At 37.3% G+C, this 27806-nt stretch overlaps 1 protein-coding gene across 1 annotated transcript in view; it reads left to right on the top strand.

The window, feature by feature from the left end:
• Positions 1-27806, top strand: part of FRK (fyn related Src family tyrosine kinase) — a gene marked incomplete at its 5' end in the record, with an annotated part of 85206 nt that overhangs the window by 39403 nt on the left and 17997 nt on the right. The window contains one exon of the mRNA XM_081094983.1: positions 4090-4211. Coding sequence (XP_080951109.1) covers positions 4090-4211 — 122 coding nt within the window. The remainder of the gene's footprint in view (positions 1-4089; positions 4212-27806) is intronic.

Here is a 27806-nt window from a genome sequence, read left to right as displayed (position 1 = left end):
TGCATGTCCTTCCAGAATAGGCTCCAAAAGGCAGAACGGAAGAGGATGACAGTGACTCAAACCACAGATGAAGGAACAATTTTCACGTGTACAGAGGGCTGAAAGCATTATTTTTTGCCCGTAAGTCCCTAGAGCAGCACATGCTCCAGTGGTTGCAATCGATGGCAGTTGTGTCATCTTTGAATATGAACAATTGCGGTATAATGTCACTACATCCTGACAGAAAACAAAGTTTTATTCATGCTCACTTTCTGATGGGACCCAGCCAAGTAAAATTCCAAGTGTTGAGTGAGCTGATGTATCCAAATACTGCCCATCCATTTTATTGTTATTATGGATTCAGGAATGGTGTGATTTGCCTTGTAATGTCATTGTATTAATATGTTATACAAGAATACAGAATCGGTGAGTCAGAAAGGATTTTTAAAGGTTATAGAGTTCCTCTTGACCAATATAGTAAAATTATTATATCTTAGTCATTTGATTTACAAAAGCCGCTTGCTTACACATAAGTTGGGCAGAGAAAATTCATCATTTGTAGACTTGATTATCCAAAATACAAATGTAGTGTATGTACATAAAACTTATATAATGGAGTATTTATTCTTGAGAATAATGCGCTATGTGAGATATAATAATACTTCTAAGAATTTAATCTGCTAGATAAATAGTAATTCTTGTAAAGTTGCATACATATTTACATATTGATCAAATATCTTAATGCATACTCAATGTACTCAGAATCAGGAAAATGCATAGAATTGATTAGTATATTTGATCCCTGTTGCTTCTTTGCTTGAAATATTTGTGTAAAGAAATCTTGCCATTTCTGGAAATGGAGTCTAAAAAAATGCCTGATTATTTTAACTATTCACTTACCTTTCACTAAGCCTTTATGCATTCATAAAAATATATAGTGTTTTTATATGTTTCATAAGCTTGACATAAATGGCATTATGATGCATCATTTAACTTCCTTTTGCATAGACTTGATGCAAATTGCATTATAATGTATCACTCAACTCCCTTTTGCCTTTCAACAACTTATTTTTAACTGATGTATAGTATTCCATTGTATCTATAAATTTATCTATTTTCATATGATGGACATTTAGGTCATTTTTAATTTTTTAATGCTAGAACTCTTCAGTGGATGTTCTTGTAACATATCTCTTTTAGCATACAGTCTAGAAGTGAAATTGAGTGGTGTATGAATATTCACTTTTACTAGGTATTGACAAATAGCTCTCTGAATTAGTATTGCATAATTATATTGCCACTGGTATGGTATTAAGGTTCTTCTTTCACATTTTCCCACTAACTGATTGAGAGTTTTTAATTGTTTGAATGTGAGTTTTAAATTTTGTCTAGCCTGAACAGTGTAAAACTGTATTTCATTGTTTTAATACTTAGTATACCTAATAGTCCTAATTACCAGCACAGATAGTAACTGGACTTTTTAAAAATTGTTGACAGTATTACAGATGTCTCCCATTCCCCCCCCCCCCTTTACACCCCTCCACTCGGCCCATACCACTCCCTATGACTTTACCATCCCATTGTCCGTGTCCATTGGCTATATACATAAGTTTATAAGTTCTTTGGTTTATCTCTCCTCATCCTCCCACTCCCACATCGAGGTATGTCAGTCTGTTCCATGCCTCCGTGCTTCAGGTCTTATTTTGTTGGTCAATTTTTTTTGTTCATTAGACTCCACAAATTAGTGAGATCATGTGATACCTGCCTTTCTCAGATTGGCTTATTTCACATAGCATAATAGTCTCCAAGTCCATCCATGATGTCCCAAAGGGTAGGAGATCCCTCTTTTTTACTGCTGCATAGTATTCCATTGTGTAAATGTTCCACAGCTTTTTATCCACTCATCTACTGCTGGGCACTTGGGCTGTTTCCAAATACTAGCTATTGTAAATCACGCTGCTGTGAACATAGGAGTGCGTATATTCTTTCTGATTGTTGTTTCAGGGTTTTTAGGATATATCACCAGAAGTGAGATCGCTGGGTGAAATGGCAGTTCCATTTTTAATTTTTTTTTGAGGCAACTCCATACTGTTTTCCATAGTGGCTTCACCAATCTGCATTCCCAACAGCAGTGAACTAGTGTTCCCTTTTCTCCACATCCTTGCTAGCACTGTTGATGGTTGATTTATTGATGATAGCCATCAGACAGGTGGTAGTCATTAGTGTAGCCTATCAAAAGTTTTGAATTCTCTGACTTATAAGTGGGATTGCACTTTCTATTCCTTTGCATTTTAGCATGATCATGGGATTTACTTGTCAGTGAATTCATCCCTGAATAGAAGCTTTAAATAGAAGCTCTAGGAAGCAGCCTGTGATTTGACACATTTTCCAATTCCACCTTGGCCATCATGGAAGTCTGGCAGTGGACATTCTCCAGTAGACCCACAGGTGGATATAGAGCAGGTCATCCATAGATGACCTTCAATGGACATGTAGCTGAGTGCAAAACAAATCTTAATTGTCTTAACCCACTGAAATTTTTGGAATTATTTATTACTCCAAAATAATCTGGCATATCCTCACTGATACAGTTAATATGTAACTTGCAATCGGATGATTGGGGGAGTGGTAAACAAACACCTTGCATTCGTTAGAAGGTGATATTTATATTTAATGTTTCTTTTTGTTTTCAATATCTTCTCCCTCCTCCTTCCATCTATGTCACACATATTCCCCAATACTCATGACCTGCCAAACCAATTGGGACCAATTTTTGATGGCTTGTATGTACTCTCTCAGCCTGCGGTTCCTCACCCAGCTTGTATAGGGTGTCCCTCAAAAATGTATACATACTTTAATAGCTAGTAGCTCAGTTTTGAAAATGAAATGTATTTTTAATAAACACTGCCTTTATAATTATTCAATGTATATAAACATTTTGGGGGGAACACCCTTCATTTCTTCCCTCAAGCCAGGATTTCCTTTCTTGAAGAGTTTACATTTTTAAAGATAGGGATCCCTGAAAAAAATCAATGTTTTACCTAAAATCATTACTGATAAAGATCAACTTTATGACCCTGTAGTGAGGGGTCATTAGTGAAAGGGGCTTTCTCAGCTTCCTCTTATTACCACGTTGGTGCCAACTGACTTGATATATATTTCAGACTCGCTCTGACATTAAAATTCATATGCTAATTTTTATATTACTCTGGAGTGGCTTAGTAGATATAATGTTGGTACTATTATGAAGATAAGGAAATAGGAAAATTTGAAATTAACATGTCCATATTTACACAGTAGGTCCATGACTACAGACTCTCAAACCCTTACTTAAATTAAAACAAATGTTAATCATTTGTTGGTTAATCCCATTCTCAAACCTGTGTGTTCGGTATCTGGCTCTTATATTCCCCGAATATTTGTCTTAAAGGATAACGGGCTAAAGATAAGAAGTAGAGGTGGCACTAATAAGATACTTCCCTGGCAGAAGTAGCTCCCCCCCCCCCCCCATAATCTCCCATTTGATGAACGTTTTCTTCATGTTAATAAGTTCCTCCTAAACATGCAGAATTGTCTCCCATTATGGTGGGGGTGGGGAAATAAGTGAATGAATGTCCAGAGAACTGCATTTTTTAATTATTCGTACCTTGAGATGAAATGTATGAATCATTTGATTGGAATGCTTGCCTCCTAATACCTAGAAGGTGTTAGGTGAGGCAGAGGACAGTTGGATAGTGATGGTGAGGAATTTTAGAGCGTGAAGTGCAGAAGGTGTATGTGGTGGACTCATCCAGAGGCCGTGGATTTGACAGAAGGATGTCGTACCTGTCAGACAGAATGCAGGTGTGAGAAGGATCTGGGAGCCAGCAGCCGCCGAATTCCTGGTTTGTAATTTTTTAAGGACTCCTCTGTGAAGGTTATAGACATCCTGAAAAATCACCTTAAGTGTCAATGCTTCTCTCTCTCTTTCCCTTCCTTTCTCTCTAAAATCAAATAAAAAAAAAGAATATTAAAGAGTTTTGATATAAGAATACTTTCTTGTAACATTTCCCACTCCTTGAAAAAAGAATGTTGATTGGTTAATTGCAGTTTACATCTTTCTCTTTTTAGGTGGTTCTTTGGAGCAATCAAGAGAGCGGATGCAGAAAAACAACTATTATACTCAGGAAATCAGACGGGTGCCTTTCTAATCAGAGAAAGTGAAAGCGAGAAAGGAGGCTTCGCCCTTTCAGGTATGGGCATTGTTTTGTGTGATTTAAGTAACGGTTTGAGAGTCTATAGTCATGGACCTACTGTGTAAATATGGACATGCTAATTTCAAATTTACCTATTTCCTTATCTTCATAATAGTACCAACATTATATCTACTGAGCCACTCCAGAGTAATATAAAAATTAGCATGAAATTTCTATCTATGGTTAGAAGTCTTCTATAAGCAGTTTCAAAGACATGCACCCTAGATATGAAATAAAAAACATGGGTCTGGCTGTGTTTTCTCACTTGCATTATCAAAGATCCTATCCTTCTAGGGGAATAATAAGCAAGAAGCAAACACTACACTGTTGTCAAAATTGATCTTGGCATAATACATTTTTTTTTGCATTTCATTTGTCTTTGCCTGATAAATGGAAAATGAATGGAAGTGCTGAATGCAAATGCATTTCATTAACTCCATGGCATGTAACATTTTGTCAAAGGTAGTTTTTCAGCTCAGAGTCAAGTACATGTGTAGCTTACACTGCTCTAGGAAAGATGCGCAGAGGACCCGAGAAGGACCTTTAAGAGTGACAGGTGCGTGCCTGTCTCCGCTTTCAAGAATGTGTGCTTCTTGGTGTAAGTTCCAAGGTTGTAGAGTGTCCTTCTTGGCGATTACTCCCGTCCGTCTCTCCTGTGAGACTTTCTCCTCACCCTTCTCCGACCTCTGTATTGCCAGTCCTTTGTGTCATTATCCCCTTTAAAGCATGTCTTTTATTTCACCAACTAGACGTAGCCTTTTGGGAGAAGAGATTTTGCTTTCCTCTATCCCTATTGTCCTGCAACCCGTGTTTATTAAACAGAATGTCCATGGGCCATGCTGTGTCCGCCTGTCTCACTGAGCGGGATGTCAGGACAGCCTGCACAGCCTGATATGGAAACAGGTCCTGAGCCCCATGTACTGGGAACTCTGACTTGACCTGAACCAAGGCCAGACTGTGTGTGTTCGGTATCCATTGTCTTCCTCATACCTGATGGTCCCAATATCAGGGCGGATGGATTAGAGCTGAAGTGAATTAAGGGCAGTGGTACTAAGGCAGGCTTTTCAGGTTTTGTCCTTTGGTTTCTGTCGATTCTGACACCGAGTCAATAGGATATTACAGAATCATATGGATTCAGCCCTTCCCCACCCCCCTACACCCCCAGTTAGAGGGTGCTGCTCTGATTACCATTCTTGAAATGTTCCCAAGTATGATGTGACACTGACCTTTCTAATTTTGTTTATACCCAGGGTGATACAATTTGCAGTGACTGACAGGTGATGGGCATTAGCCACTCAGAGCTGATGCCCGACCAGGCTGGGCCTCCACACCAGTCCACACCTGTATATACCCAGGTGACATAGTGAATGTTTCATTATGTATAATAGCTTTTTCTCTGACTATGAAAGTAATATAAACATTTTTATAGAGGCAGAAAAGATCAAAGAAGATTAATTTACCATATAACCTTCTGAATATACATTTTAATACTGAAATACCTTCCTGTCAAGCTTTTTTCTATGATTAACGTTTAAGCATATTAATTTAAACAAACATACACATACCCAGAAAAACAATCCAGAGAAAACAAAATTAAGATCATCTTATAAATAAAAAATATATAACTATATACATGTATGTGCATATATATGTGTGTATATGTGCATTGTATATATACACATATATGCATCTATATTTATTTGTGTGTGTGTGTGTAATATGGATCTAGGATTCATTTTTCCACCTCTCAGTATCCTGTGAACATTTTTTCATGTTCTTTATTATTTTTCTACATCAGTATATTTAGAAGCTACATAACTTTCCATTGTATGGGTGTGCCACCATTTATTTAACATATTTCATATTTTATACAGTTTCATTATTTCACGTCTTTTGCTATTATAAAATATGACACAGTGGACATCCTTGTAGATAAAATTTTGAAGCTTTAAAGATTTCCACGGGAATACTATATTCAGAAAAAGAAAAACAGTTTTGAAATCTCAATGTCTAATGATAAGAAGAGCTGTAAGAGAATTTCTTGTATATGTTAAATGCATCCATGGTTGTTATTTGCCTTTGCCAATATATACATATCAACTTAGGTAGTCATTATCTAGGCAAAAGTAAATTAAATGTTTTAGATTGGCACTAAAATATAGAAGAGTAATATTTCCATGAGGAAAACAAACTAAAAGTAGAATTAGCTGAATCATGTCTTTGAATAATGTCCAGGCTACAGTTGACTATTCCGAAAACTCTCTAAGTAGAGTATTATGGGACAAAACAGCTTTTAGGCTTAGAAGAAAATTACAAGGTTATTGGCTGTTGTGTGCTGAGAATACTCCAGCACTTGCTTATGGATTTGCTAAGCTTTGTAGGGCCTACGTGGAGACCAGCATATCATTATAGATTCTTTTTCAATAAAGTCAAACAATTTAGAGTCTTTCAAACAAATTATCTGATTGCTGTGTATTCACTGGGGGACAAAGTAAATGCAGACCATTATGTTCTATTCAAAGGGAAATTCTCTTTTTAGCCAGAAGAGGGCTATGCAGAAGAAAAATGGAAAGAAAAAGGTCTTCAGTATATCTACATTACTGTAAAACACACGAACAAACAACCCAATTGCTGACTGTTGACTACCACTAAGGATCTTCAGATAGACCACTCAAGGATTTATTTATTAGTGCAGTTGCCTCCTTAATCAGTCAGAATTGATGGCCTTCAGTGTTGCTGACTGCTGTGTTGCTTAAGAAAGGCAACTATCTCTTTTCTGTGTCTGTCTTTCCCACATCAGTTTTCCTGAGAAGCATTGTCTTTATTCCTTGGGCGGCCATGGCTTGCAGCTGTCAGGAAAAGGCTTATGATTTACTGAGGCTGGGCGGGGGCATTCCTGAACCAGCAGCCCAAAGTTGGGGTGGATGCTAATTGGATTGTGTGGTCCTTGCATGGCTGACGGCTGGCTCTTGTGAGGTCTGAGTAGATCTCAGAAGAGAGTTCGGGCTCTGACACCTCTCATAATGGCAAGACACTAATTAGCTGTGAATTACAACCATGCTTTTGGATATTACATATTACATGTGGCAGCTGGAGAATCTGTCTTCATTAGATGCATGACAGGTAGTTTTAGGGGTTCTGCTGTTATTTGTCATTGGTAGTGGATTGTTTTCTGATGAAAAATATAAAATTATGACTGCATGTGAAATGGTTTGGCTATTTCTTGACTTCAATCAATTAGCTTAAAGGAAATTATTATTGCTGTTATCAATAATAATTTGGTGCTTGGCATCCTATAAGCATTTGTATTATTGTTTAAGGTATACCTTAAGGAAAATGCATTTTGAGGACTAAAATTGAGCTGCAGCTGAGTTTTTCAGAAGAGATTCTACATTGCACATTGTAAGGTTACTTTAGACAACTCTGCAGATTCATCTTCAATGAAACCTCCCCAAAAGTAAATGATAACAGATTGAATATAGTTGAAAAAAATGACTAGACTGAGGACATGAGGCAAAAAAGCTCATCAGCAATACTCAGGGTGATGCATCTAGGAGTGGAGATCACTTATTTCTATATTTGTTTATTTCTTCAACAAACATGCAAGGGGCCTACTATGTGCCAGTCCTTGATAGGTGAAGGGCAGCAAAGACAGCAAGGCCCAGACCCTGAACTCAGGCTGCAGGAGGGTTATAACACAGTTGTCTTGCTGTGAGACAAGAGGGGGCAGGGGCCAAGTCTCCCAGGGGGAGTCAGGAAGGTTTCACAGAGGAGAAAGCGTTTGGGTTCTGTACCAATTTGTGCTTCAAGGTAGCAGTGTGGGAACGATTAGTCCTGGCAAGGCAAGCGTACACAGGCGGGGATGTCTGGTGTTTGTTGGAAAGAAGGTAGGAAGATAGAGCAGTTGTGTGTGTGTGAGTGAGTGTGTGTGTGTGTGTGTGTGTGTGTGTGTGTGTGTGTGTTCAGGGCCTGAGGAATTTGGCCCTTATTCTGTAGAGCGACATCTTAGGCACAAAGTGGCCTGGTGTGACCTTTGACAGCATGATGAGAGATTTATGGATAATAGTCTGAGGAGAGATGAGGGAGACAAACACAGTGGCATCACTTGCTGCTGTGTGAAATGACAGGTTCAAGACAGCAGAGTTTGTCAGCCTCTGCAGAGAGGGGCGATGGGACCCAAGCTCCGTGGGCTGTACCAGGGCTCCGCTCCAGCACAGGGTGTCCCCAGAAGCCAAAGGCCCCTCTCTTGCTCCCTTTTATTTTATGGGGCAAGTGTGGAAGTGGCCATAGGACTAGGAATAAAAGTCCATGCTTTAGGCCTGGCTGGTGTTGCTCAGTGGTTGAGTATCAACCTATGAACCAGGCATTCATGGTTTGATTCCTGGTCAGGGCACATGCCAGGGTTGTGGGCTTGATTCCCATTAGGGGGTGAGCAGGAGGCAGCTAAGCAATGATTCTCTCTCATCATTGATGTTTCTATCTCTCTTTCCCTCTCCCTTCCTCTCTGAAATCAATGAAAAAATTTTTTTTTATTTAAAGTCTGTGCTTCGGTGCAAAGCAGTGTGAGTTTGGATGTCAAATATTTGCAGTGTTGTTTGGAAATCCAGCACTGATAGGCTTTGGGCATTGTGGGAAATCGTAGCTCCTCCTTCATGGAAGAGGAAACCATGGGACCTGTGGGAACCTGAGTTCAGGTGTAGCCCCTCTTGCTGGGCATAGTCCAGTGGGCCCAGAAAGATCTCCGTGGATGATGGCCTGAACCAGGGAAGAGGCGGGGAAATAGAGAGTAGAGAATGGAGGTGAGGAATACTTAGAAGATATGAACCAACAGGAATTGTTGGCTGATCATAAAGGTGGCGAGATAAAGGAGAAGGAAGCATCTAGGGTGACCCTCAGGCCTCTGAATTGAGTGACTGGGCAGATTGGTGGCTCTAGCTGGGCGAGATTTACCAGAGGAGATGATGTACAGGAGAGCGGAGCAAAGGAAATATGCTCAGTGGTGTTTGAGGCAATGGCAGGTGGACAAACAAGTAACCAGTGTCATGTTTTTGACTTGTTTCTTCTAATGTTGAGCAGAGTACTTACTCTGATAAATTTCCATTACAGGGAACATGAAGGTCCCATGAAATATGCAGGACTTTCATAATACGTTGTGATTGCTATGAAGTCCCTTACTGAGAATATAAAATATACCTCTGTAGTGACATAACTTAATTTTTAAATAAGTATTCTGGAATTCTCAGAACCAAATAAATGTTTTATCCCTCACAGTAATAGGTTTCCAGTGCTCTAAGTATTGCACAAATGGTAGAAGTGTCTTTATAGAAGAGATATCACTGCATTGTAAAGGCCCTTGGCTGGGGCAATTACATGATCATTAAGGACATCTTTGATGCTTGAAAATGGCCAGAATTATCTGAAGCAACTTTCTGAGTAATCTGAATGATTAACCTAGTGATACCATATATTTTATAACTTTGTAAGTATTTCTGCATGTCTTATAAATTAGTTCTGAAAGCAATTTAAAAAGTAATGAGAAAAGCAGTAGCTTCATTGGGGAAGATGAATAACTTTTTTTGTTGACCTTATGTATATCCTTCATGTTGAACTTACATATTCAGAGATTCATTTATATTTATAAGTAACTCTCACCACAGGTGGAAAATGTACTTCTAAACTAGATCATAAAGTCCTTGAGCAGAAGAAAGGTGCTTTTATTGCTTCTGTTTCATGCTTCTCCTCTATCTCCATAGTTCCCAGTGTAGTTTATGAAGGTAGTAGATGCTCTAACACTTACCTCTCTACCCTGTATTCCATCAGGAACAAAGATAAGGCCATCATCACATTCTTAACCTCTGAAGTCTGGACCATGTGATTCTCCTATTTGCCGTGTTTTAGAATTGTTTTTTTAAGATGAGTTCCCACCTTGAATGCTTAGTTGTGATCAGGTAATAAAACTATTGTAGAGGAGGCAAAATTGGAAAAGGATGTCAGTTGCAGTGTGGCTCTCTGTGTCTGCCTGGCACAGGGTTCAGACCCAAACTCACTTTCCACCAACCAGTGCCATGCCATTATTGCCCCCGCACTTTTGGAGATCTGTTGACTTATGCTAATGTGGTAGTGGCCCAATGGCAAAAAGCTGTTGTTTCATTCTCAGTGCCCTGAGCAAGTCATTCATTCTTCCATTAAACTTAATGTGGGCATAGTGGCCACAAGAGTGTGCCAGTAACTCTATTACTATACTGTGAATATAAATACAATTGTATACTAAGTAGGGGCAAATATTAAATGGCTGGAAAAAATTGCTCCTTGAATTTATAATGCAGTGAAACTTCTATGGATTCTGGGAGCATTTTCATTTTGGTTAAAATGTTTTGCCTTTTAAAAAGTGCACATGCTGCAAAGAACTTTTTATGTTAATAACTCTAGTATCTCATATAACATGTATTAAATTTTAAACATGTTGGTGCCATCTTACAAAATGCCTTTTAATTAAAGTCATAATTTAGTTGTGTTCAGCTTAATTGCAAATATCATTGCCTATAATAGCAAGTGGCTTTTTTCATGAGTTATGGTATATCCCGTCTTTTCTTAACATTGCTACTGATATAATTTATAATTTAAATACCCTATAAAGTTAAATTAACATTTTATTATATGGTACATATATTTGTGTGTGTGTGTATGTGTGTGTGTGTGTGCATAAACACAGATGCAAAGACAAAGAATCTTTCATTCTAGGGCACTGGATCATGAAGAAATCATCTATCTTATTGAAAATCCATGACTAGTTCAGCCAACGTGACTCAGTGGTTGAGCATCAGCATATGAAGCAGGGAAGTCACTGTTCGATTCCCAGTCAGGGCACATGCCCACATAGTGGGCTCGATCCCCAATGAGGGGCATACAGGAAGCAGCTGATCAATGATACTCTCTCATCATTGATGCATCTATCTCTCCCTCTCTTTCCTTTCCTCTCTAAAATAAATAAAAATATATTTTTGAAAAAGAACAACTACTCCCCTACAAAAGACTGTGGTTAAAAAAAAAATCTATGACTAGCATTTCTAGAGGCCAGAGTATTTTTAAGACAGTTGTATTCTGATTTTTTTTCTTCTCCACTTGTCTATGAACACTACAAATTGACTCAATTGACTCATCTAAATTTTCTCTTTTGGCTTTGCTTACCTGATTTGCTTATTTTAAAAATTTTTTCCCCCTGCATGTGTCTTTTGAGCTACTTGGAAGGAAGCATAGCAAAGAAAATATACATATTATTGCCCTTTGAATATAACTGTATGATAAGCAATTCCAGATATAAAATAAATAAGTGGGATGTTGATAAGTCATATGGTGGTCGGTGAAATTGCTACCTTTTTGTAATTCATGACATATTCTATACTGTTATGTCTTCCACTTTATTAGTTGCCAAATTAAATTGATCCTTTATTTGCTTTTTGTCCCATGTTATACTTCTGCATGAAGATAATCATTTGAGTTAGCATCCCCCTACTTTCTATTCTAGAATATACATAAGATATACAGAAGCAGAGGAGCCCTTTAAACTGTGTCTATCAATCAAGGAATTTTTAGACTCTGGGTAATACTCTTCTAACTTCAGGGTAAATGTGGGTCAACTGAATAAGTGGCTGAGCAGACTTTGACTTTCGCATCAGATCAGGGATATTCATGAAGGTGGGAGGATGCTTGGACCCATGACCAGAGTGTCCCCCTGTCTTAGAGAGGCAGGACATGCAGCTCCCAGGCACCCAGGCAGCCACTGCCCTCCTGTGTGGAACCGACTCAGTGATTTGAACCTTCCCTAGGCATCCATCTGCAGCCCCCTCCTTTTCTACATCCAGGTGGGACAGCAGCTTGCGGCACAGTAAATATTTTCAGGGTGGAAGGTGACCTGTGATGATAGTGTGTTGCAAACTGGGTGAAGTTAACCTTGTAGAAAGAAGGAAACAAGAACTCTGCTCTCTAGTGATGTGCTTTTCACACATTCTTCTAGTTAAACAAACAACTCGGTATTATTGTCTTTGTCAGTTTACACTGCTCTAACATGATGTGAGAGACTGGGTAGCTTAAAACAACAAACATTTATTTCTCGCCATTCTGGAGGCTGGGGAGTCCAAGATCAAGGTACCAGGAGAGGTGAGGACTCTCTTCCTGGTTTGCAGATGGCCGCCTTTTTGCTCAGAGATAGAGATAGATGAAATATATATATATATATCACATGCTCTTGGTCTGGTCTCTTCTTATAAGAGCACTAATCTCATTATGAGGATTCCACACTTATAACCTCCTAAACCTAATTACCTCCCAAAGGCCATCACACATCACATTGGGGATTAGAGCTTTTTACTTTTCAAGAATAAGTAAAAAATTCTCTGAGCATTGTAGAAAAAATAATTACACAAGCGTAAGAATTGAGTTGGCCTCGGAATTTTTATCCACACCATTAAATATCAAAATTCAATGTAAACATTTAGAATTTTTTCCTTCTTTTCTGCACTAACTTTATTGATAAAAGTTGAAAAGTTAACTATGTGCCTTCACCTAATTCACCAATTGTTAACACTCTGACATTTACTTTCTCTCGCCATCATACATATGCCGGTATAGTATGTCTCTCTCTATAGATATACATATATGTTAGTTGCAGATACCATGTCATTTCACCTTTAAACACTTTGTATTAGTATGTATATCCTAGGATAGGGAGACTCTCTGTACATTACCACAATGCTATTATCACACCCAGACATTCCACACTGATACAATGACATTGACTGCTATACAGTACATACTCAAATCTCTCCAAATGGCCTTGCTAGCTCTTTATTTATTTGCTTTTTGATGCAATAAAGGATTATGCATTGCTTTTGGTTATTGCATCTCATTAGTCTCTTTTATCTAGAGGAGTCAAAAGCCTTTAATAACTTTCCTTTGCAAACCACATAAATTCTTACCTATTTCGACATTTCAGCTCTTCATAGTCTTGCTGAAACCGGTTTCCAGCCTAACATTCATTCTCCCTTAAGTCACACTATGCTTTTCTGCAAGATGAACACCAGCTATTACGTGATCATGCCTTGTACTCCCTTTCTTGTCAGTGTTGTTTTTACTTTCTTTGAGCAAGGTACTCAGGACTTAGCACAGTGTCTTACATGTAGAAAAAAAAAATTGGGATCAATATTTGTTTACTGAAGGTTAAATTGTTTTAATAGTTTGCTACTGATTTTTTTCCTTGTCTCACTGTCTTTATATAGAAAAGAAATTTTCAGAAATATTGGGAGGAATATTTTGAACATTTTTTTTAACCATTCATTTGTTCATTGATTCATTCATTTGCCCATTCATCATAGAACTTTCATTTGTGTCTGTGATGTGGCAAAATTGTGTAAACAACTAACTAGTTCATGCTATAACAAGCATTTATCATGCAGACAGAGCACTTATATGCAAAGTATTTTAAGAACCCAGAAAAGTTAACAATTATTTTCTGAAAGAGATTAATAAAGGAAGGCAGTACAGGCAAATGCGACAATCAACTCTATACCTAATAGTGAGTAAAAAAGTAAATGAAATATAGTGTGTATGAAATGTACTTTTCTGTTCAGATAATGCCTTTTCTTAAGAACCTTTTTTACTTTGAAAGAGCAGATGATGCTCCTTAGATTAAAAATGAGGAATTATTTTCTGTGCTGTGTTCTTGAACCCTTTAACAAGTAAAATGGAGATCTGTAAATTGTTCCTCCATTACCACTAATGTGCTTGAATAACTTACAAGGTAATAGATTATAAATACTATAAATGTGATCATGATACATTCAATATGGGGTATATTTTTGAATAGCAAGATAGTGACAAAGCTGAGATTTGAACCCAGGTTTCTCTGGACCTTGGGCCCTGATAACATATAAATTTAATAATTTCAAACTAGGAAAAAAAAATGATTAAAAGAAGAGTTGAGCAGTGGAAAACAGCGGGAGGCAAATTGAAGAAGGAAGAACATTTGGGAAGTCTTGGGGCTGAGTTTTAGATTGAACAGGAAATTAAAACATGTTGGCTCCAGGAATGAAATTGGTGACTTACAGGCCTTCTGGTTCCTCCTCCTTTGCACTGGCCTTGCACAGTTTAGTTCAGTGTATACTTCAGGGAAATAACAACTAAATAAAGATTTTTCTTCTCAAGGCTGCCTCATTCTTAAATAAATTATCTGCCGAAACCGGTTTGGCTCAGTGGATAGAGCGTCAGCCTGCGGACTGAAGGGTCCCAGGTTCGATTCCGGTCAAGGGCATGTACCTGGGTTGCGGGCACATCCCCAGTGGGAGATGTGCGGGAGGCAGCTGATCGATGTTTCTCTCTCATCGATGTTTCTAACTTTCTATCTCTCTCCCTTCCTCTCTGTGAAAAATCAATAAAATATATTTTTTTTAAAAAATAAATTATCTAAGCAACTTCTTTTTGTTACTCTAAGTGGCAAAATATGTTACTGGAAAAATACTGTAAAATTAATCCTAACCAGAGTATTTCATACAGTGTTTGTACAAACAGGGACATTGTCTATAACGTGAATACTATATGTGTGCTTTTATTCTAGAACCAAAACACCTACTGGCTTCAACTTTCTGCTCCCCACACAGTGGTTCTCAATCTGTGGGTCGCAACCCCTTTGGGTGTCGAACGACCCTTTCACAGGGGTTGCCTAAATACATCCTGCATATCAGATATTTACATTATGATTCATAACAGTAGCAAAATTACAGTTATGAAGTAGCAACAAAAATAATTTTATGGTTGGGGGTCACCACAACATGAGGAACTGTATTAAAGGGTAGTAGCATAAGGAAGGTTGAGAACCACTGCAACTTCTAGCCACTGGAGGGCTTTCAATCAAACATGTGCTTTCTCTTGTGACTGGTCAGGGAATAACATGCCATTATCGAAACAGTACAGCAGGTTTTTGTTTTGTTTTCAGTTTTCATGTCCCATGAATATATAGAAAGGAGAAGAATATCTGCTTTTAGTTGAAAAAAAATTTATAATTTTAAAATATCTCTATCAACCTGTTCTACAAATGAAAACATACCTGACTGGCAGTAATTTTACTTGATTAATGTCAAAAGCTTGACCAAGGTTTAAATTTTCTTAATGATTTAGCTATAGAGTTTCTATGTGGTGAAAGTTACACAAAATGTGTTCATTATGTAAAAAGTGAATGAAATGAATACAGTTCAATTTAATAAGTTAGTGGCTCTAATTTTAAACTATATATTTAAAATGATATATGCAGCTTAACTACTTTATAACCATCAGCATCATATCAATCATGAAGTTACTTCTAATGCACTTTAGAAACGTGTTTTGCATTGTTACTAGACACTTTGGCACAAGAACTGCAATCTGAGAAAGTATTTTGTTGTCTGTTGTCTTAAAAGCCCGTGAGTGGCAAGGACTAAATTTATTTCCCTATTTGTTTCAGCAGGGTAGGGACTTCTTTAAGCTCCCTCTTTCTGCAGAAATATCTTCTCATCACCTGCAGACACTTTTAAAAGTGTTTTGCTGGAAGTAAACTATGGAGGAGGCAAAACATAAAAAAAAAGCAATATGCAAAAATTATATTCCTATTTTCATGTAATTTTAGTGAGCATAATTTTCTGCCATTTATGTGTATGATTCCCAACAAAAGAATGACCCAGGCCTTAAAGAACTCGTGATTCCTTCCTTCCTCCGTTCCTCCCTCCCTTCCTTCTTTCCTTCCTTCCTTCCTTCCTTCCTTCCTTCCTTCCTTCCTTCCTTCCTTCCCTCCTTCATTAAATATATATTTAATGCCTACAGTGTACAATTAGTATTGAGAAGGCTAGGCTACAATGGCAAACAAGGCAGTCTCTGCCCTCATGAAATGTACATTCTACGTGGCAGTGGAGGGGAGAATCCAACTAAATAAAAAAGACACACTCATATACCAACAATATCTATTTATTTGTGGTGTTACTGTTTTTCTTTTAAAGAGTAACCAAATAGTTCAAATCAAGGAAAACACTGCTTTTCCCTACAGAATAATAATGGGTTGGATGGAGTAGAAATGAGGACAGCTTTCTTACATTGGAAATTTGAAAGCTCTCTGGAGGCAGAATTGTATGTGAAGATTATGTAGGTTGGGAAGATGAGCCAACCTGAGCTTCAGCTGGAGTTTCCCATTAATGGCATTGCAGTTTACAGTTGATAATAAACTGCAGCCTGCTTGCTTGGGTTTGGGTTCTTCCTCTTACCTGTGCTGTGTCATTGGGCAAATCATTTAGCCACTCTGTGTCTCAGTTTTCGCGCCTGCAAAATGAAGATGAAAAATAGTATCTACTTCTTGATGGTATTGTTTGGTTTAGATGGGAAAAGTAGAAAAGCACTTAGAACATTGCCAGGAACAAAGCAAACAATATAAGTATTTGCTGTTGTGATTAGCATTCAAACTTGAGCAATAATGAACTGTAGGAGCTCGTTCCATGACCCTAGCTTGGTGCCATGGCATAGCGAGGATACTGAAACTCCGGTCATTGCTTTGTGCAACGGGAGGAAGAAGACACTGGCTTTGTCCTTTCCTCTTTGAAATTGGTGGGGTAGCATTTTTTTTTTGGAATATTTAGGTTGCAAAAATCAGAGTTAGGCATGCTAATGGAGCTGCTATTGGAGTGGGGGGAATGCCCAGTGAACAGAACAGAATTCCAAGTGTCAAGCACATTGCTCCATGTATAACCCACCATGTTTCCAGGGATGTGTCCTTGTCACAATCATGAGTCTCCAGAATTTTCAGGTTTCAACAAATGTAGAAAAGCACCAATAGGTTTCATCAAATGTTTAAGTTCATGTCTTTATTTTCTCTTTTAGAAAGTAGAAATCATAACTTTTCTCTACCACATTTGATGATATTTCTGTAAAGCTCCTTACTAGAGTGGTAGAATTAGAGAATTTGAACTCTGAAGGGAGTGTCAGATCATCTAGTCAGAAACACTATTTTTATAATTGAAGCAATCGGAGGCCAGAGAGGGTAGGTTACTCATCCAAAGTAACACAACTAGTATGAGTAAAGATAGCTTCAAAATTGAATCTTTTGACATCTTTTAAATATTATTTAGGAGTCATGCAGCTTTCTTTAAAATGTTCTCTATTAGTCACTTTTTGTCCCTAAATCTCAGTGGTTTACTCTTGTTGCATGAGAGCTGGTGGTGGTGGTTGGCTGGGTGCTGTCTGGGGTAGCAGGCCTCAGTTCATCTCCATAAATCTTTCATTCCAGGACTCAGGCCACAGAAGCAGCTCTGTCTCGGATATGACACGCTCATGGTAGAGGCAGAAGATTGGAGGCCGGGGAAGTTCTAGACTATGTTATGCCATATGTTATGTTTGCCCCCACTTCAAAGCAAGTCACATATCCACATCCCAAGTCAGTGGGATGGGGAAGGATGTTCTGCCTATTGGGTGCTATGGCCAAGGCCAAGAGAAAATGGTTTATTGACTTCATGTCTTGTATAAATAAATGCAATCAAATGGCTCAAAATCCAGTAGGTACAGTGTAAATATATGGGAGCAATACTGTGGCATGAATTCAGTAGCAGAAGTTGTACAGTGGGATATGAAGGACCAATGGAGCTGCTCTTCTTGCTTAAACCAGGAGGCATAGAGGAGGAGATGCCTGAGCTGGGCCTTGAAAATTGAATTTGCAATTATTATGTAAACAGCATACATTTCCAGTTGGAATTAATAGTTTGTGACAATCACAGAAACAGGAAAGAGCATGGTACAGTCAAGAAACTACAAGTAAGTGTTTATACTTGAGGATAGGATGCCACAGAGAACTCTGTTAAGACATCTGAACTCTAGGCAATGGAAGAGCTTTAAAAAGAAGAACAAGTTCAGATTTATATCTTAAAAGCCTATTCAGGTGACTGTGGAAGATGCATGTGGTGCTAGAGGTGGTAAAGCAGCATATGAGCTTACTGCATTAGTCCTGGAAAGAGAAATGGAGGGGACCCTCCACAAGGTGAGGGTGGGGAGTAGTACATATGGTAGGACACAATACTTAGTCAGAGATGAGATGTCAAGAAGAAAGAGGAATAGAGGGGTTCCCTCAACTCTCTCACTTTACTGACTGGATTTCAGGATGGTAGTTTCATTCACTGAGACATTGTATTTAACCTGGGAGGAAAACTCAGGGAATAAGGTAATGTGAATTAAAATTTTGGCTTGGGGCCTAGCCAGTTTGGCTCAGCGGAGAGAGCACTGGCCTGCGGACCAAAGGGCCCTGGGTTTGATTCTGGTCAAGGGCACATTCCTTGATTGCAGGCTCCTCCCCAGCCTGGGCCCTTGGGGCTCATGCAGGAAGCAACCAATCCATGTGTGATGTGTTTCTATCACATCAATATTTCTATCTTTCCCTCTCTCTTCCATTTTCTCTAAAAAATCAATGGAAAAAATATCCTTGGGTGAGGATTAAAAACACACACAAAACTTTGACTTGGTCCCTCTGAGGTAGGTGCCTGCAGGGATGTAGAAGGCAAGAGTGAGGGCTGCATTGCAGACAGAGGCTGGGAGTCATCCCCCATTCATTACAGTCATTGGAATCTGGCAATACAGCCAATAACAGTTGTAAGAGATTATGATTTCCCAGGTCAGAACCAATACGGAAGGAGCAGACGGAAGTGGAAAAGCCTGAGAAATAGTAAGAAGAAAAGTAGAATAATGGTATTAGATGGAGTCAAATGTTTCCAGGAGGGAGTGTTCAACCTCTGTTTCCCTTTAAAAGGAGTCAGTTGCAGGAACAGCTTTGTCTGCTATTAATCATCACTTTATTATGAAACTAGAGGCCTGATGCATGAAATTCGTGCAAGAGTAGGCCTTCCTTCCCCCAGCTGCTGGCACCGGCTTCCCTCTGGCATCTGGGACCTGGACTTTCCTTGCAGCCCTGGCTTTTTCTGGAATGTCGTCCCAAAGGATGTCCAGTCTAATTAGCATATTGTGCTTTTATTTTTATAGATTGTAGCAATAAGTTGACTTGCTTCCAGAGCTGTGATCAGTGCCCTGTGAGAGCTGCCTAAAACTATTTGCTGTTCGGCAATAGAAGGAGCCACTGGGTGGAAGGATTGAGAGTGTGGGATTCTGAGTCTCATTGCCTGGTTTTGAATCATAGCACTAATATTTAACTGCTTTGTATCCAGGGACAAATGACTTAATCTCTCTACACATTTTAGTTTCTCCTCTGTAAAATGATGAAAATAATATCCATATCCTGTAGGGTTATTATGAGGATTAAAGAAAATATCACATAAAAAAGCACTTAGCACAGGGCTTGCTTAAGGCAGGGGCTCAATAAAAATCCAATTGCTTTTATATTATTTCATAAAGAATGCTTACCTTTTGCACAGACAGTTAGAGGTGTTGGCCCATCTTGCACTGGAACATGTGCTTTGAACTGTTTTTCTGGGAGTAGTGATGGATCATGCTGAGTATTCACAGTTGTTCACCTGATTCACCCCTGAACTAATAAGAGTCATTAGGAAGATGATTGGCCAGCCTTTGAAGTATAGGCTGGGCCTAAGAGATGGTTTGTCTTTATGTAAAGTGTTTACTTGAACATGACCTGAACTATATTTTCACTGAGTGATGACGAAACTTATTCTAAACAGAGGTTGCCCTGTATAACCTTCATTTAATATTTGTCTGAAATAAAAAGTAGAAACATATCTCATATCATGGGTTCTCATTCAATATGAAGAAATTTCAAAGAATAAGAGCTATCTGCTTTTGGAAATACAAGTGAATAATGAGCAAATTACCAATAGTTGTCTTGCATGTGTAAGAGACAATGAAAAACATGGAAAGAGACTATATTCTGCTAGGAATATAAATTACCTAATACACAAAAAGTCCTTTGTATTTTCATAGGAAGATAAAGATAGATTTCAAGGTATTTTAATTATAATACATTACATTTCTCAATGACGTCCATGTTCACTCTGTTTAACAAGTCTACTAATTACTAAAACTGGTGGAGAGATGGAGAGGAATTCAGGGGAGCCTTTTTGAGAGTTAGGGGAGAAATTTTAGAGGGAGAGGAAGTTGGCATTCAGACATCTACCAATAAATTAGTAAATTTCTGTAAAAAACAGAAAAGAGGAAATAAGTAGTCAAAGGTTTCTACTGTTCCTACTGTCATTCATATGACACCCTAGATGGCTGGACGGGGATTCCAGACCTGCAAGCAACCAGCAGTTTAGTTCAGACCTCTATGCTTTGATTTTCTCATCAGTAAAAGCAGGATTTAGACGAAATTATCTTTAAACTTCCTGATCATTCACATATCATATTCTTGACAAAAGAGTAGAATTTGTAAAGACTGTTAGTCTACAATTGCTTTTTCTGAGGACTTTTTCCAAATTTGAAGCTCCTGAGAAGAGTGTCAAAACTCCCGCAAACAGAAACCCCAGAGGCGATTCCACTGTTGGGTTCATTTCATTAGAAATTCTTTTTATGCTTAGTAGATGTGTCATTTCACTTGATTACTTACTTCATTTGTGCATGTGTTTATTTATTCTACAAAAGATTTTAGATTGGCTTACATTGCTGAAAGAGTATAAAATAAAGGTAAACATAAAAAAAAGACAAAACCGATGAAAAAGAACTGAGAAATTGATCTTGCTGAGCCTGTAATAGGAGGTAATTATCACAGTTTAGAAGTCAGGTTAGCTGGGGTTCTCTGCCAGACAAGGCGAAAAGGGAAACAGTGTGCCTCATGGGCTAATGTAAGAAGAGATGCATTGTGATTTCAAAGAGAAATGAGTTCATGGGAGCTTTCCATAAGGACTGTCAAGTATCATAATAGTGTGGACATTGTCTCAGGTGGTTAATTCTTTTTTTAAAAATATATTTTATTGATTTTTTACAGAGAGGAAGGGAGATGGAGAGGGATAGAGAGTTAGAAACATCTTTGAGAGAAAAACATAGATTCAGCTGCCTCCTGCACACTCCCTACTGGGGATGTGCTCACAACCAAGGTACATGCCCTTGGCCGGAATCGAACCTAGGACCCTTCAGTCCGCAGGCTGACGTACTATCCACTGAGCCAAACCAGTTCAGGTGGTTAATTCTTATGTTTCCTCTCTAAACACAGCTAGACGCTAGACGCAGTATGCATGTATTCTTATTTTAAAGTCACTATACTTTTATCACAATTGTTTTGGAAAACAGATAAAATACTCACAAATCTGCCAGTCTAACACAGCTATTTTCATGTTGGCAAATGTAATCATCTTTGCCCTTACGCAGTTATATTTTTACAAGCAATCTCAGCTTGTGAGCTCAGGACATGTGAGCTGCCAGATGTATCCTCGTGTTTGCAATTCTATTATTCTCTTAATTCTGTATCCCACTTATTTCACTTAACACATTATGTGGTTTTTTTCTTGTTACTCCATAATTTTATGATTATTTTTCTAACTACCAATTTTCAGATTTGTTATAATTTAACAGTCATTTAAAGCTATAAAAATACTGCAGTGAACATCTTTATACATATGGCTTTTCCTATTTTGGATGGTTAACTCTGTTTAGTTTCCCATACAAATGCTTTCCTTAAATTTTTTTGTTGGAAATGAGCCACATTAATGGACATTATAAGGACCAGCCCTTTGCAGTGTGTAGGTATAGTTAAAATGTTGATGATGGTATTTCTCGGTGCATTTTCTGTTTCTTTATGAGGACCTACATGAGAAATGTTTTTCTCATTTCAATACCAGGAAGAGTGTTGCTGCTTTTTTTTTTCTTTCTTTCTTTCTTTCTTTCTTTCTTTCTTTCTTTCTTTCTTTCTTTCTTTCTTTCTTTTTTTTTTTTGAGTAACAGTTTGTTAATATTTTTCTTCAGGGAATCAGGGAACTGAATGTGTTTCCCTCATGGCTATGAGCTCCAGAATAGCAGAGAGCCAAATCTTTGGCCCACATCTAGCAAACATGATTGGAATTTAAAGAATACCTCACCTGAAGCACACCAGTCATATTCCTGGAGTCATCATGCTCTCCTTCCCTTTTGTCCCAGTTCCTTCACCCACTTATTTAAATTTTTAAAAATATTTGATAATTTATGCAAATCTCTAGATCTTGTTGGAACAAATCAGGGAAATAACTAAATAAATGCATGTAAATATTTGGAATATTCTCTTAGGGTAAGTTTTGAAAAGTAGAAGCACTGGCTCTCATGTCGCATTAAATGTTAACCCAGTGAAAGATTTTCTTCAGGAAACTGAGCTAATATATAGTAATATAATCCAAGTGAGTAAATTCCTGGTGATTTATTGCAGGTCTAATATTGAGTGAGAAGTTAGAATCCTGAGAGAAATAAAGAGTCAAATTGTTTCTCAGGGACTTTCTCTGCAATAGCAGATGCTGCAAAGGCAATTTTCCTGTGATACTGTGGGAGACACTTTTCTATTAAATTATCTGACAAAATACTGATGTACAATTATGTATTGTTAGAGAGATACTCATCTTCTTAAACTCTCATATATAGACAATACAGTTGAAATTCGAGTCTGAAAATTTAAGAACCAGCTTTCATATGGGTTTGTTCTATTTTTATAATGATTTTTTAGTCATTTTCCTCAAAAATATCATTACTATTTGCATAGATATATGGATAAAACTCATGATGTCTATGCTATATAATATCCAGAAGAGATCGTCTATTTTTGTGTGTAAAACCTTCATCTTTGACTGTGAAGGTCTCCTAGATCACTAATAATCCTGGAAGACCTCAGGTCATGAGAGCTATCAGACGTTTCCTCAAAGAGCTTTTTAAGTAAGTTTTTTGACTCACCTAACATAGACATTCTCTTAATAGTCTTCACATCACTCAACCTACCAGTTTAATAGTCAAGCTTACTGACTGATGTCCACAGCACACTGGCTATACCTAGCGGGGAGGCAGGAGCTCTAGGGGACTCACTAATTGAGTTGTATGCATAAAAAGAGTTAGTTCTGCTTGTTCCCTTTGGTTTTAGTGAATTTCTTTTTTTTCCCAGAAAAGGAGAGAACAACTCTTCAACCTTCAATATTTTAAGACAGATGTACTTTCTTCTTTCAAAACTGCTCAGACTAGCATCCTGCTCTATTTGCTACGGAATGAAATGCATGACATGTGTGTGCCTTGAATTCTGTTTTAAGGGGCGATGCAATATAAAAACTCAATTAAATGTTATTTACTTATGGGCATAGACCCACCCTAACATGATTTCTGAAGCAGTGGTATGGTAGGAGTTATCGTGATTATTTTTGTAATAGTTTTAAAAAGTACAAACAAGCCAGTGTTGCTCAATGGTTGAGTGTTGACCTGTGAACCAGGAGGTCATAGTTTGATTTTCTGTCAGGGCACATTCCCAGGTTGCGGGCTAATTTACCCAGCAGCCTATCGACGATTCTGTCTCATCATTGATGTTCTATCTCTCGCTTCCTCTCCCTTCCTCTCTTAAATCAATAAAAAAAAGTAAGTACAAATAAACCTTCCAGAGGAGGTAAGTGCAGAAGTTCTCTTACACAGAATTAATAGTAATTGCTTCACTTCGCATGTTTGTGGCTACTATGTTATGTAGCCATTATTGTTCATCAGAGTGGAGAATTTTACTTTGGATATGGCTCTCTTTTGATGACAGTGCTATTTGATAATGCTGATATTCCAATGTAGCACTCACACAGTGGACATTTAGATATATCTATCATCCTTTGTGAATGATGACATTCAAACTATCCCTGTGGGGATATGTAGATAAGATCATTAGTCTCATTCTCTAGATAAGGAAACTGAAATGAAATTTCTTGCCTAAGGTCAAAGAACAAATCCCTGGCAGACAAAATTAGGGCAGTAAGTTCTTGATTTTCAACACTTTGCTCAATCATCTAAGTCAAATTGTTTTACTCAGTATAAGACCAGGTTATTATCAGTTAGTAGGAATACAGCTATGCCCAAATGATGCCAGAGGACTAGTCAGAAAATGAAAACTAGCTCAGTTAACCATTTGTTTATCTATAAAATGCCAAACTCCTTGTTATATTGATATTTTTCATTGAGTGTACTAGGTTGTCTTTGAGTGATTCAGACACAGACTCTATACATATTGTATTCAAAAATTAATTTCTGGAACTTCTGTCTTAAAAAAATCTAAGTTTGGAATATATTGGATTTTATAATGATTTAATATGTTCTGAATAATATGTTAGTGGTGTGATAGAATGAGGACAGGACTTCGACATTTCTATTTGATGAAATCTCACAGCACTCCTTTGTGTAGTGGTAGACAAACCCGTTTCTACCATGAGAGACAATGTAACGTAAGATCTCACCATGAGGAGAAAGCTGGGCTTCTATGTCAACCTTTGACTACTTGAAAAAGCATTTGCATATGAAAATTGGACTGAAATCTCAACACTCTATTGATAACACATGAATTCCCCCAGGAGCAGTTGCTCTGGATAATCAGGTGACTTGGGTCTGGGTCCTTGTAGAAGTTTATGAGCAGAAATAGTTGATTTCTTTAAACATTCAACAAACTTTTATTGTATTCTTCTTGGATATGTTCAGGTAAATTAATCAGTTGGCAGGTGAAACATTTACTCCTAGGTCAGACAGCATAAATGAGAGTCAAGAAGCAAACTCAGGGTGCTTGGCCTTTTAGCTCAGGTCATTCAATCATGATTCTACTGAGTTTTTGATGGGTGATTCCATTGTATTTTATAGTTAGCCTTATATTTTTTGCAGTTGAGCTACTAAAATGCTTAACTAATTTGAACCCATAGTAATTCACAATAAGAATGACACAAGTATTATTATTCACTTCTGGTCTCTAGAACTTGGAGTAGGTTGGTTCAATAGTAAAGATTACAGTGAACCAAAAAAGGAATAGAAAATTTATTTCTCCCTAGTTCTGAGACCCCTGAATTCAATCTTTATTTGGAATGTCAATGCAAATGTGTGGACTCACTACTAACAAATTAAAACCCCTTTATAAAAAACAGTCATATAATTTGGATTTGATTACTCAGGAATACAATATTAAAAGCGCCTCCATCCCGACTACACTGTATTGAATTTCCTTGATATAGCTTCTGTGGTCTAATTTTTAAATTACATAAACCTTTCAATCTTGTTTAGATTGAAAACTTGAATGAGCCACATAGAAATACCCTCACTGTCAATAACAGATGAAACAGTTATTTCTGTGTTATGTTGCAAAAATTTAAGAAATTGGCTATAACCATGAATGATTGTACTCTAATAGTCTTTATATCCTGGAGCTGAGTTCATTTTCCTCCCTTTAAAAATAAATTCCAAGGAAATCCTGTCCTGAAAGTATTTGTGTAATTACCTATTTAATTTTGCAGCTGACATTTCAAAAGCTTATATTTCACTTCAAATCCAAGAGTCAGTGACATCATTCATGCATCTAGCAAATGTTTATGTTAGTTGTTACTCTGTGCCAACCTCTGGATTAAGAAAGCAGAGCCTCTGCCCTTCACGGAACCACTTCTACTGAGATGAATACCATAACAGGTTATTATAAATACGTATATGCCATTAAACAGGAGCTGGGGAGGGGTATATTCCATAAGGTGGATGGGGAAGGCTGGTTTTGGGGATTTAAATTGAAACCTATGGGAAGATGTGTAGGAAAAGCTTTCAAGTGGTGTTCAAGGCTCCAAAGTGAGAACTAAGTATTGTGAAAGGGGATAAAAAAAGAAATAGGAATTTAGAGAGAAGAAGCAACAGCCATTAGTATGGTGTGGAGGGGGTCAATGGAAAAAAAATTAAAAAAAAACACACACAAGTAAACAAAGGGGACATCTGTAATACTTTCAACAATAAAGATAAATTTAAAAAAAAATGTTGGAACACTAAGGTGGAAACATTTGGAAATGTGGAGATTTCTCAAAGCCTGCTCTTGACGAAGAAGCTGAGGACCAGCGAGACTGACATGTTTTGGTCATATAAAGTTAAATTGTAATATGGGTCTCCCATCTCCCCATCTTTTTGGTTAAACACAATTACTTTTATTGTGCTTGACAACTCTGGATGTATGAAACAGAACTGGTTTTTACAACTGAGGGTTTAAATCTTTATCTGCAAATAGTTGGCAAACATTTATTAGGCTTTCTTTATAATCAATATCAATCATTGTGATTTGCATCCCTTTTTAAGAATATCACAAGGAGTATTTTGACTCTTCAGTCATCTATTGGCTTTAGTCTCTAGCTTGGAAATCATTAGTCTTCAGTGGTGCACTAGAAAGGAATTCCTAAGCTTATGCTTAACTCCCATGTAGTCAATTTGGAACCAGATATTGTTCATCTTGTTTAAATATGAGGATTTTTTTTATTGCTTTTTATCATTTCTAATTATAGACGAATTGGCTAACTAGACATCTCAAGTATAATTTGCTCACTTTTCTTTCGATGGATGGCAAAGATTGAATATTCAGAGCAATAATTTATATAAACTGCAGATATATTTTATATTTAGCTACCTTTCTACTGGTAATATTTTTATTACTTTGTGGAGAAATAAATTTGGGCTAATATTGTTTACCACTCTCTTTTGATATATTGTTAACCTTTTAATCCATATGTAGGAATCTGCTACATAGTTAGCTCTGTATCTTAATAAAACTCTTTTATTTAGTGATGATTTTACAGGTCAATTAACATTGTCCCAAAGTCATAATCAGTGGGAATGGTAATTTGACACAGAGAGTACAAGTAAGTGTTCCAGATACCTAAATATTGTAATTTAAGAAGTTTGTATTGCTTTTGGAGGAGCTAAATATACTCTTGCCCTCTGTATTTAAAAAAAAAAGTTTAGTCTGGTATACATTCACAGAATGAATATACTCATGTACCCAGCACCAGGTCAAGAAATAGAATGTGACTAATACCCCAGTCTGACTCTTAATATCAACAGTTTTGCTCTTTTTACATTTTTAAATAATGGAACCATAATTTTGTGTTTGTGAGACTCATTCATGTTATTGTTATCTGTATATTTACATATCTTTATAGTATTCCACTGGACAAATATAAACAATTTATATTAGTCCATTCTATAGTTGATGGACATTTAGATTGTTTCCGGCTTTAGGTTTTGACAAAAAAGCCACTAAAAACATTCTTATATATGCGTTTTTGATGAATATATTGTGTATTTTTGTTTATTATATACTTAAGAGTGGAATTACTACATTACATGTCTGGTTATGTTGAACTTTAGTAGATCATGATGAATAGTTTTCCAAAGTGATTGTAAAAATTACAGTTTTATCCACTGTGTGGAGAGAGATAATTCTAGTTATTCACTTCCTTGTCAATGCTTGACATTGTCTTTTTTTAAAAAATTATAGCTCTTCTGGTGTATACCAATAACTTTCCTAGGAAAATATTGTCCAAGCCTTTGACATACCCTCAGTAAACTTCTGTACTTGAATTGAGATGCCTTCTCAGTCTTCTTTCCATTCATGAAAGCATTGCTCCAACTTGACTGATTAATAAAGCATGCGTTTCA

This window comes from Myotis nattereri, assembly GCF_964212035.1.
Source record: "Myotis nattereri genome assembly, chromosome: 6".
Lineage (NCBI taxonomy): Eukaryota > Metazoa > Chordata > Mammalia > Chiroptera > Vespertilionidae > Myotis > Myotis nattereri.
Note: the sequence above shows the minus strand (reverse complement) of the source record. Positions and strands in the feature narration are given on the sequence as shown.